At 54.8% G+C, this 11236-nt stretch overlaps 1 protein-coding gene across 2 annotated transcripts in view; it reads right to left on the bottom strand.

Moving 5' to 3' along the window:
- Nucleotides 1-10073, bottom strand: part of SLC12A4 (solute carrier family 12 (potassium/chloride transporter), member 4) — a 22978-nt gene extending 12905 nt beyond the window's left edge. Inside the window, exons 1-5 of one of the 2 annotated variants that reach the window (XM_011932031.1) lie at nucleotides 9954-10073; nucleotides 6670-6764; nucleotides 4781-4912; nucleotides 808-954; nucleotides 652-706 (exon numbers count right to left, since the gene is read on the bottom strand). In XM_011932031.1, coding sequence (XP_011787421.1) covers nucleotides 652-706; nucleotides 808-954; nucleotides 4781-4912; nucleotides 6670-6764; nucleotides 9954-9975 — 451 coding nt within the window. In that variant the 5' untranslated portion in view covers nucleotides 9976-10073. Of the gene's footprint in view, nucleotides 1-651; nucleotides 707-807; nucleotides 955-4780; nucleotides 4913-6669; nucleotides 6765-7144; nucleotides 7286-9953 lie in introns of those variants that run through there. The other variant, XM_011932030.1, reaches the window with a different exon arrangement.
- Nucleotides 10074-11236: the final 1163 nt, after the last annotated feature.

Below are 11236 nucleotides of genomic sequence, written 5' to 3'. Positions count from 1 at the left end.
ACTCTAAGACCTATATATACCAAAAGGCGAATAGTAATGATCTCGGGATGGTGGGATTATTGGTGCTTTTACTTTTCCATTCTACACTTTTCTGCACTTTTTTATTTATTTTTTTTGAGATGAAGTCTTGGTCTGTCACCCAAGCTGGCGCAATCTTGGCTCACTGCAACCTCTGCTTTCCGGGTTCAAGCAATTCTCTGCCTCAGCCTCCCAAGTAGCTGGGCTTATAGCCACCCACCACCATGCCTGGCTAATTTTGGTATTATTAGTAGAAATGGTATTTCACCATCTTGGCAAGGCTGGTCTTGAACTCCTGACATCGTGATGCACCCGCCTTGGCCTCCCGAAGTGCTGGGATTACAGGCGTGAGCCACCGCACCCGGCCTTTTCTGCACTTTCAAACCTTCTTACAGTAAACATACATTGTCCTTTTTTTTTTGGTATTGCTTTTACATTAACAAAAACCACAATGGCACTCTCCAGCTCTGTCAAGCAGTAAAGCTTCTATGTGGGCACGGTCCTGGCATCAGGGATTGGGAGCCCACTACAGAACTGCTTGGGGCAGGGGTGTGCTATGGGGGTTCCCAGGTAGGTCAAGGCAGATTCTGCGCCCTTTTCTCTTCCACCAGGCCTTGGGTGGCGCTCACCGACCTGGAACAACACCGTTGGTGGCAATGGCGCTCATGGAGATGGCCGTCAGCAGGGTCTGTGGGAAGGAGGGCCTGGGTGAGCAGCTCAGCTGGGTGGGCTCTGTGGTGGCAGCCATGGCCCACACCCAGCCCACCCCTGCCACGCCAGGACACTCACACAGCAGCAGCAGATGAGCACGATGAGGAGAGCCTGTAGCACACCAGCTGTGCCCACCATCCAGGTCAGCCGCAGGAATAGGATAACCCCGAAGATATTCTGCAGGCAGGGCAAGTACACCCCCATGAGGGTGCCCATGCTGGGCGCCTGTACGAACACGAAGGGAGGGGGCAAGTAGAGCATCAGAGGGATGCACCATGGAGGGTCAGCCCTAGTCACTCAGCAGGCCCCCTTCCCCAGTGGGGCCCCGGGGAACACAGCGGGTAGGGGTGACAGCTAGATGTCTCTATTAACTTTCATATAGGAAGACAGTTGAATCTGGGAAGGTGTAAAACCTGATTCTTTTTAAAAACCCACATTGAGCTTTAGAACCTTAACTCTCTCTCAAGGTACTGCCTCCTTCCCTTCCTCTCTCCTGTTAAACTTCTAGAAAGAGGGGTTTGTCTCAGATCTCCACCTTCTCACCCAGCAGGCCGTAAGTCACCCAAGGCAAAGTCCCAGAAGTCATCCCTGGCCCTACCTTTCCTCAACCCCCAACTCCAGTCCTGGTAGACACTAACTCCTACCCAGTCTGTCTCCCTGCTGCCCTGAGATCCGCCTGCCTTGTCCCAGCCTTAGTCCCTTGAACCGCAGGCACCTGGGTGGTATCCTCCTGAGCCTGTCAACCTCTCCACATTCCAGCCCACTCTGCTGCTACAGTAGGTCTCTGAAAGTAAGTCTAATCTCATCACCCATGCTGAAAACCTTCTGTGATGTCTTATAATCCAGTGTGCAGTCCAACTCCTTGGCTTGGGCCACCAGACATGTCCCATCACCTCTCTTGTTAGCCCCAGCCCCTGACCACATGGGTCCCTCAGATTCTCCGAACCTAAGAATGTGCTGGACTCTGCCTGGGAGAGTCGGCCCTGCCTCACGGCCTGGCAAACTCCTCTTCAGTGAAACTGTTACCTCCCCCAGGAAGATGTCCCCAGGTTGCCTTAGGTGGAGCTGGTCCTCCCTCTCACCGTCCTTCGGCATCTGATACTCCCTATCACAGTAGTCACTACAGGTCATGGTAACAGAATGTACTTGTATGTTTTGTGACCATATTAGGGCAGGCTTGGCTTGTTTATGGTTCTGTCACCAGCAGGCCCTGCAGGTACCCAAAAGGTGCTTCTGAACCCAGTGAGTGGTGTTTTGGAAGCCCCTGGGACATCCTGTTGGGAAAATCCTAGAGAGAAAGTGCTCAGGCTTTAGGGCAGGTGAGGAAGATCTAATATGCAAATCCAGGCACGCTTTCTCAATTTAGGGCAGAGTAGGGGCCAGCCAGGAGGCCAGGGCAGAGGCTGAGAGCACAGAGGCTGGCTGACATCTTTTTGAGGCACTGGGCCCCCAAGAGTGCAGCCTCCACAACGTGGCCCTGACAGCTTCCACTGGAACTCCAACAAAGCCTCCTCACTGACCCAAAGGACTGGATTAGTGAACATCATTCAGGAAGAAGGGACAGGGAAGCCCCACGAGAGAGTGCCTGTGCTGCCCAGAAGCTAGGGAGAAGAGAACTCCATGGCCATGATCTTGTCTGGCTGAGTCACCTTCGACAAGTTCCTTAATGTCCCTCCTGAAGGGTCCTGGCCTGGGGCAGGACCTGTGAGCAAACTAAAGGATTTCAGAAAAGTCTCAGCAAAAACAAATGGCTCCTCAAAGTGTCCTGCGTAGAGCAGTGCAGGGGATGGATCCCCCTCATCTGGGCATTGTCTGAGCCCTTCTCAGAGGATGCCACCCACGGAATAGCAACGGCAAGAGCTCCCAGTCCCACCCCCATCCCAAGCTGAGTCACTCTATGAAAAGGGCAGTGTGGGAAAGGGCAGGGCGGGCCGGAAATGCTTTCTGCATCTCCAAATAACCTCTGGCAGCCTCAGAAGGTCATCAGGCCAGAGCTGGAGCTGGAGCTGGACAAGCTGCTGGGGAGAGGCTGCTTTGGGTTTTGGCATGGTCTGGTTGGAGGCCCACCCTTCCTGCTTCAAGCCTTCCTTTTCCGAGGCCCCTGCTTGGGCCTGCCCCGGGTGAGGACCACGACTCAGCAGCCCCAGATCCCTAGCTTCTTACTGACTCCTTAAAGAATTGGCCCGGCTCCTCTTTCTTTTTTTTTTTTGAGACAGAGTCTCGCTCTGTCGCCCAGGCTGGAGTGCAGTGGCGCAATGTCGGCTCATTGCAAGCTCCGCCTCCCAGATTCATGCCATTCTCCTGCCTCAGCCTCCCAAGTAGCTGGGACTACAGGCGCACGCCACGACGCCCGGCTAATTTTTTGTATCTTTAGTAGAGACGGGGTTTCACCACATTAGCCAGGATGGTCTCGATCTCCTGACCTTGAGCTCCACCCGCCTTGGCCTCCCAAAGTGCTGGGATTACAGGCGTGAGCCACTGCGCCCGGCCAATGCTCCTCTTTCTTCCATGGAAAAACTATTGGAGCTAGGACACCCAGCCACCCTCTCCCATCCTTACCCTGGGGCCAGGTAAGCTGGATAGCTAAGCTAAGCATCTTCACGGGTTCTCCACTGGGCCAAGGGATGATGGGTCTTCTCCAGCCCATGCATCCCTCCCACATTCCTGCTGAGATGTGCACTACCTGTTCTCAGGGACCTCTTCACTCCCCGCCATCAGCTCCCTGGCTTGGCCTGAAGGGACAGGGATGAGGCTCTGACCTAAGGATCCTGTCACCACTGTGGGCAGAGTACTCTTAGAGGTTGAGACACTCCTGCAGTGCTGGACAGACATGGCCAGATGCAGTTAGGTTTCTCCACTATCTAGTCCAGAACATGCCAGCAAAATCACACCTGGCTGGACAGGGTCAGGGTCAAGTCTGGGTGGTTTGCCTCTGTGAAGGGCAAGGTGAGAGATGTGCTTCAGTGAGGTCCACCTTCTCTGCTGGCCCCACCCCAGAGAAGCCCAAATCTCACAACCAGGTGTGAGGCTGCAGGCCTGGCTTATCCCAGCCAGGAGCTCCTTCTGCTTGTGCCAACCTCTGAGAATACTACAGCCAGTGCCAGACCTCAGCTCCTCCCAAAACACTGCCGCTTCCCAAACCTCAGGGAGTCAGTATGTAGAGAGGGAGGGTCCCTAGCCTCCAAATGAAAAATGTAGAAAAATCCCCAGCCCTCAGCTACACTGAGCCCCAATGACACAGAGGAGCTAGGCAAAGAGGTAACAGTCACCCCAAAGAGAGGAGGGCTGAAGGGCCAGAGAACTGGATTAGTGACCAAAAAGTGGGACAGGGAAGCCCCATACGGCAGCATCAGGCTCCGATCACATACACATGTCCCCCGACCCTGGCACTCAAGGAACCCAGGGGGTTGTTGGAGGGTTCTACCAATGGAGCCTTGGGCAACACTGTGAGCAGCAGGAGGGTTTGTGACTTGCTCTGAATTGCATGACCTCCGAGAGACAACCTGGTTCCTGGCTCCAAGGGCAACACCCTTAGCCACCCTCACACAATGTCACTGATCTGGCATTTTGTGTAGTTACATATTCCACAAATCTGTCTCCCATAAAAATCCACGAATCCATCTCCCAGCATTGCACATTGATCTTGTCTAGCTCAGTCACTTTACACAAGTTCCTTAATGTCCCTGACACTGTTTCCTCATCTGAAACATGGGGAGTATAGCAGCATCTGCCTCTTGGTTTTGTTGAACAGATGACATGTGAGAACCCAGGCCCACTGCCTGGTGTGGTACCTCGCACACAGAGTACAGGCAGCTGTGTCTACCGCCGTCATTCCTGAGGGCCTCCCTGGCCCTCTGTCCCTGGGGAGATTCTCATTAGCTCACTTCTTAAAGCCTCCTGAGCCAAGGCACTCAGTGCCCATCCTTCCTGCTCACCATGCTTAGCACCCACTTCCCCTGGTGTGCTCACCACCATGTGGGGAAACAGCCAATTCCATGGTGCTGTGTCTGTCTTCCCAGGTGTGGCCCCTCTGCTGCCCCAGTCAGCTCACCTCGGCTGCCCTCCGGCGGGTGCCCTCCCCACTCTCAGCCTCCTCATGCTCCTTGGCGCCCTGGGTGAGGTTGGTGTAGCTGACGAGCTTGCCCAGAAGAGACGATACCTTTGGGCGGATGTCCAGCTCTTCCTGTAAACAGAGCCACAGGGCAAGATGGCATTGGGCCAGGTGGGTACCAGCTGTGTGAAGCCAGCTGCCTGATCCCTGGCCCTGTTCCAAGCCCTGAGACAGGCCTGGGCCTGATCCCAGTTCCTGCCTGGGGAAGCCCAAGCCATCCAACTGGACAGGGGTGGACACCACACCCCAGGACGTGGCACTCAAAAGGCCCAGCCCCGCGGCTGCTTTTCTCTACCCCACCTTGGCTACAATCACTGCCAGCCCATTTGTGAAAACCACCTGCCTCAGGGGAGACACGGCAGGGAAGAACACGTCTGGCAGGCGGACAATGGCACACTTCATCCTGCCTGCTCTGTGCAGCCACCTCCCAGCTATGGCTGCACCTCTAGGACTCACGCCTACCCTCCCCACAAAAAGTCACCCTAGTCACCTCAGGGAACAAAAGAGGGCAAAAGAGTGATGTCTGGGACAAGTGAAGTCTCTCTTGTCTGCCCAAACCCTGATCTCCCTGGATGGTCTTCCCTTGACCCCTGTCCTGCGAGTACCCACATCAATCGCAGAGATGGGATCCTGACCCTCCAGCCCATCCTCAGGCGGGGCTGGGCCAAGGCCTTCACTGCAGAACCTTGCTGCTTTCCCAGGTCAGGAGGCCTCCCAGAGCTCAGGCTCCCCAGCCCCACCGGGGTCTAGGCGATGATCCCTGCTCCTGCAGCCTTCTCAATGCTGTGCCTCCACCTGCCTCCTGCCCACATTTAGCTTTTCCCTCTCTGTCAGCTCCCTTCTGATCAACACACAGGGAGATGTTGCTTTGGTGTGAGAGGGGAAGACGAGGGCCCTTGGGGGCATGTGGAGATTGAGGAGCCTCGGCCGGATGCGGTGGCTGACAGTGGTAATTCCAGCACTTTGGGAGGCCGAGCAGGAGGATCACTAGAGGTCAGGAGTTCAAGACAAGCCTGGCCAACAGGGTGAAACCTCGTCTCTAAAAATACAAAAATTACCCAGGCGTGGTGGCAGGCACCTGTAATCCCGGCTACTCGGGAGGCTGAGACAGAAGAATCACTGAGCTTGGGAGGCAGAGGTTGCAATGAGCCAAGATCGCATCACTGCACTCCAGCCTGGGGCAACAGAGTGAGATTCCATCTCAAAACGAAAAAAGAAAAAAAAGAGAGATTAAGGAGTCTCCATTATTCAGCCATGCAATGGCTGAACGCGTGGGTCAGAGTTTAGGAGCTTAAACTACATTTTAAATCCAGATCTCACTGCTCAGCTTGAGTCTGAAGAAGATAAAACTCAAGTACAGAGGCAGATATTTGGGAATCTTTCCAGAGAGGTATCCCCTAAAGCGGAAAACGGACCAGTCCTCAGGGAACTGGAGGGAGACAGAGCTAGAAGAGCCAACCAGGAAGGACAAGGAAGAATCCTTGGGAGAGCGAAGAACCATGGACTCGGAGAAGAACCAGGAGCGGAGAGAAGAGGAGAAATCCTGAGTTGGGAAATCCTAAGCAGGCGTTTCCTTGCTGAGGGGTTGTAAGGAAGTCAGAGGTGAACAGTCCTGGAGGTAGCAATGGGGGTGGGGTTGTGAGTGGCCTCCGGGAAGGCAGTTTCAGTTGAAAGGGCCAAGGGAACTGCAGCCCGGCTGCCATGAGAGCCAGGAAGACCAGAGGAGATGAGAGGAAGAGCCAAACAGAGGAGGCCCACGTGTCCAGCCTGACTGCTTAGCTAAAGCCTCTGTCTGCCAAACCTGTGACCCAAAATGGCTCCTCAGCTACCTCAAACAGTGCCAGGTTCCTGTCATAGTAGTCACTTCCTCTGGAAGCCTCCAAGGGGGAAAGAAAAGGGCTGCTCTCTCTGTGGTTGCCATGTCCTGTGAAGAAAGAGAGACAATCAGGGACTGCTTCCTGAACCCCCCAGCCTGTGCCCCTTCCCAGAAAGCCAGTCCCCAAAACATCGTTTCTGTGGAGCACTTTGGAGCTGCAGTGTCACCAGGTTGAAACTCAGTTTCCACATCGCACCGTGCCAATGCCCTTGAAGGGCCAGAGATAGCTAGAGAGTGGCCAGTGACCAAAACCTGGGACATCATTCCCTCCAGTGAAGGGAGTCCAGGTGAGCACAAGCACCCTAGCACCCTAGCACAAGCACATGTGGACACCGAGGGGCGGGGCCTGCGGGTGGGCGGGGCTAGCCTTTGACCCGCCCCCAGATCCCCTCCCCGCCCCAGTCCCTTTCCCAGCCTTTCCGGAGTACCCAATGTGCAGGGTGCCAAGGGCTCGGTGTCCTCAGGGACCGCCCAGGCAGTGCCCTCCAGATACACGAAGCCGCACAGAGCACCTTCGGCTGCCATGGCCCGAACGAAGGTGGCTGGCTGGCTACCCCACTATGCACTGCGCGGGGGCATCCTGCAGGGCAGCCCAGGGCATGCTGGGAGGCGGGGCAAGCCCCAGGCCGTGGAGAGCGGAAGTGGATGCCAGGAGCCTTCTAGGGTCGCCTAAGAAAGTCGGACCGGTGGGTGTCAGACTGAGCAGGGAGAAAAATGGGAGCCAGGACTACTGGCAGGGGCAGAACAATGCCCCCCTTGCCCCAGACTAACCTCTGCCTACAACCCTAGGCTGGTGAGCCAGTGCCCCAACTCCGAGAAATCTCGCCAAAAGGAGTGAAATTCTCCTTTTTTATAAGCCTGCATCAACTCCTAAAGCTCAACTGTTTTTTCTGGCCTCCCATCATTCACTCTTCCCTGTTTTCCAACTCTTGTCCCTTATGAGTCTCAGTGGGTGCCATTCCCAGCTTCCCACCAAGAAGGACGCCAAGCACTCATTTTCTAGGTGCTGAGTGTTCCCTCCACTCCAGTTACCCTCGCAGCCCCGGCCCTGGCTCAAGGCCTCACAGCAAATGGAAAGCACACATCTTGGTGTTGGATGGCAGTAGTATGCAGTTTTGACGTTACAAGGACTGGCATGGTGTTCAGTGATGGAGGTGGCAACAGAACTGTCACCACCAGCCCAGGCTAGTGGTGTGATTGGGCTCTGCACTGGCCATGCCCGCCAACCTTTTCTGTTTACATAGGCCACAATTCATTTCTCTTGTCTGCAGCTGAGAATGCTGATTGAGGCATCCTCCTACATCTGATACATCTCTTGCTATCAGCATGAGGCTTCACTTGCTTTCTTTGAGCCAACAACCACTCAGCAGGTGCTGTGCTGTGGATTCTTTATCCCCCAAGGAAACTAACAGATCAAGTGTGCCCATCACAGTTTCTGGGGCAAAGTCAGTTCTTCCTTCCCACAGCATGTGAAAGTGGCACACCTGCTGCACCCAGCAACCTGGGCTAGCTAAGTGAGCCAAGCAGCTCAGTCCCACATTCACATAGGTCAATGCCAATGGTACAGTGGACAAAGGCAGCCAGAGGTCAAGGTAGTCCACCATGTCATGTTAAAGCCAGGTGAGGTCATGTAGCTCTTCGGACACTCTATGATATCTGCTGTGCCCTCCATGCTTGTTCAGGATCAGGAGTCCCAAGAAATATCTGAAAACCCAGTAACGCTCTGCCCCTTACATTAATGACATGAATGGCCCTTCAGTGAAAAGCCTTTGAAAATTACTCTTGGATTTTTGTGACAAAAAAAGTGTCTCCTTTTGATAAATCAGATGCTTCATTTTGTCAGAAAATGGCAGCTATACAGCTCTTCTTACTTCTCTTTCTGCTTTGGCTGCCAGGAATCTCCAAGTTAAATTTACTCTTTAGATAAAGTCACCACCTGTCTCATCTCAGAGTCCTTGCCCCCTTCCTCTGCATGGTTTTCGATCTTCCTGAGAGTAACAATCACTTGGGGAGACTCTTTTGTTGGCTATTGCTTCTGATCCTTTTGTGGAAGTTGGCTGGAAATCAATTATAATTGATTCTAAACTCACGTACTGCAGCCTGCCCCATCACTGTTGCCTAGTCTTTCTGGGGAGACTGTATTGCTATCCAGAAAACATATAGCTGAGCACACAGCAGCTCCCCCACAAATGCCTGTAAATGGTCCTCTAAGACCTAGCCTATCCCTTGTCCCTTCAGCCATCACTCTAGGATGGCTCGAGGCCCTTCCAAAAGTTGTCTCTAGTTCTCACAGCAACACTCCAGTAGAGAGCATTTACTCCCTTTTAGGGACGAGAGTGAAGTTCAGAGATGTTCAGAGGCAAGGCCACCCAGGGAGAAGGCCACATCTGGGTCCCAGGGTCCATCAGAGCCAGGTGGGGGCTGAGCTGCAGGTTCCGTTACTACTACAGACTCCAGTCCATCTATGCAGCACAATCTTTAAACATAGAGAAGAGTGCTGCAATTTGGCCAGGGTATGTATACCAGGCCTCTGTGCGTTCAGACTGCGGCAGACTGGCTTGGATTCCTGGCCCTTCCCCCGTGTGACCCAGGGAAACCTGGTTATTCCCTGTGCAGCCTTGGTTTCCTCTTCTATGAGGTGGAGATCGTTAACACTTGTTTTTCCAACTGCCCAGATGCACTAGAAAAGGGACAGTTAGCGCCAGACACCCAGCGGGCACTCCTCGGGGTTCCCCCAAAGCTCCCAAGGGCTTGTGGGAATGTAAGGGTCTAAGCAGTGCCTGGATGTCTGTACTGCCCTCAGCTTCAGACCTCCCATTCTGCCCTCAGCCATTTCAAAAATTCCAGGGCAGGTCTGGACACGCCTGCCAGGCCGAAGCTGCTTAGACACCACTTGAGATCCCCAGTAAATCTGAGTATGGCCTAGGCCTAGGGACTGCCTGTGAGCTACACAACTGTGTTTCCACCAGCAACTGTGACTGCACCAGTGGCAGGTGGGGATCCAGGTGACCCTCCTGATTCCTGTGCACATGGATATCTGCCTGAGGTACCCCCTCCAGGACCTCCCTACCCCCTGCCCACAGGCCAAGATGGGCTGGATGAGCAAGCCCATCTAGACCTCCCAGAGCAGAGGTGTGGGCACCGAGCTGGGGAAGGGGCAGGAGATGGATCTGAGGCTCACTGTGCTTTGTGCCCTCTGACCCTTTGCAGTCCCCACCAAGGATCAAAATCACTCACCGGGGCTCAGGGTGTCCCTCATCCTGCAGACAGCCAAGGTCTGGCTGAAAAGGAGTAACAGGAGGAGAAAGAGGAAGGGAGGTAGTGGGAGGAGCTGGCCTAGCTTGCGGGGATCTAGCAGGACTCAGCCAATGTAGCTCCAGGTCCCTCCAGTCACCCTGTAGGGGCCAAGGCGTGGCCAAGACGGGGCCAGCAGCTAGGCTCAGCTCTCTGCCTGCCCACTGGTCCAGGCTGATCCTGGGGATGCAGCCCAGTCCACTCTCTGGGGAGAGAAGTCCTCCCAGGGTTAGGGAAGCAGGGATGCTGGCTTTTGCTTTGACCACTTGAATCAAGCTAGGGGCAGACAAGGGCATGGAGGCTGGGGCACTCACACAGCTGTCAAGCCTGTAAAACCTCTGCAATGTCCAGCAGCCCATGCCACTGTCCTGTGCTACCTCTGCACATGACAGTCAAGTGATACACACACATAGCCATCATTTACATCAGGCATGGATCACCTCAGTTATCATCACAGACAGATCAGAGGTCCAGATCACGTCACGTGGCAAGTGTCAACCACACACTTCCTACATATCTCCATCATGATTGGTCACACAGGTATTTGTCATCAGTCAAATCACCATCCTCATCACTGTCAACCCTGCAGGAAACAGGGGCTGTGAGAGTTAAGGTGCTGGAATCTCACACCCAGGCTTGACTGCCCCTGGGCAAGTTACATAACCGCCATCCCTCCCTTCACTGCTTCCTAATTGGGAGTAACAGTACTTATCCCACGGGTGATGCTGGAGGATTAAACGTTCGTCTCCGTGTTGAGCGCTTCACAGAGGCCCACTGTCCCTACAGATCTACACTGGCGCACTCACAGGCAGTTACCCATAGACCCCCAGTGGGTACACTCTGGCCAGAGTGCAGGTTGGCGCAGAGAGGCACACGGAGGGGTTTGGGTAGTTGGGGAGAGGGTCGTCTCACAGGCAAAGACGCTGAATCTCAAGTGGGGAACTGAGGCGAGAAGAGGATGTGGGATTCACCGAAGGTGAAGGGCCGGGAAGGGCCTGAGATGGGGTCTCGCCCCTGTTCCCAAGCTGGGCGGCCCGGCCGGCTGGCTTTCCTCGGCGGCCACGTCTGCATCCCCCGCCCGCGGCCCACAGGGGAGGAGCTGGGGTGGAGAAAGTGGCCCGGGGCGGGCGCCGGGGGCCGAGGAAAATCGTGTCTGCGCGCGCGGGGCGACGAGCCAGTGGCTGCGGCGTGGACCAAAGAAAGTTGAGTCCACACCGACGTGTGCG

The sequence above is a fragment of the Colobus angolensis genome, unplaced genomic scaffold (genome assembly GCF_000951035.1).
Source record: "Colobus angolensis palliatus isolate OR3802 unplaced genomic scaffold, Cang.pa_1.0 Scaffold93, whole genome shotgun sequence".
Classification (NCBI taxonomy): domain Eukaryota; kingdom Metazoa; phylum Chordata; class Mammalia; order Primates; family Cercopithecidae; genus Colobus; species Colobus angolensis.
The sequence above is the reverse complement of the archived record's forward strand: the minus strand, read 5'-3'. Positions and strand labels throughout refer to the sequence as shown.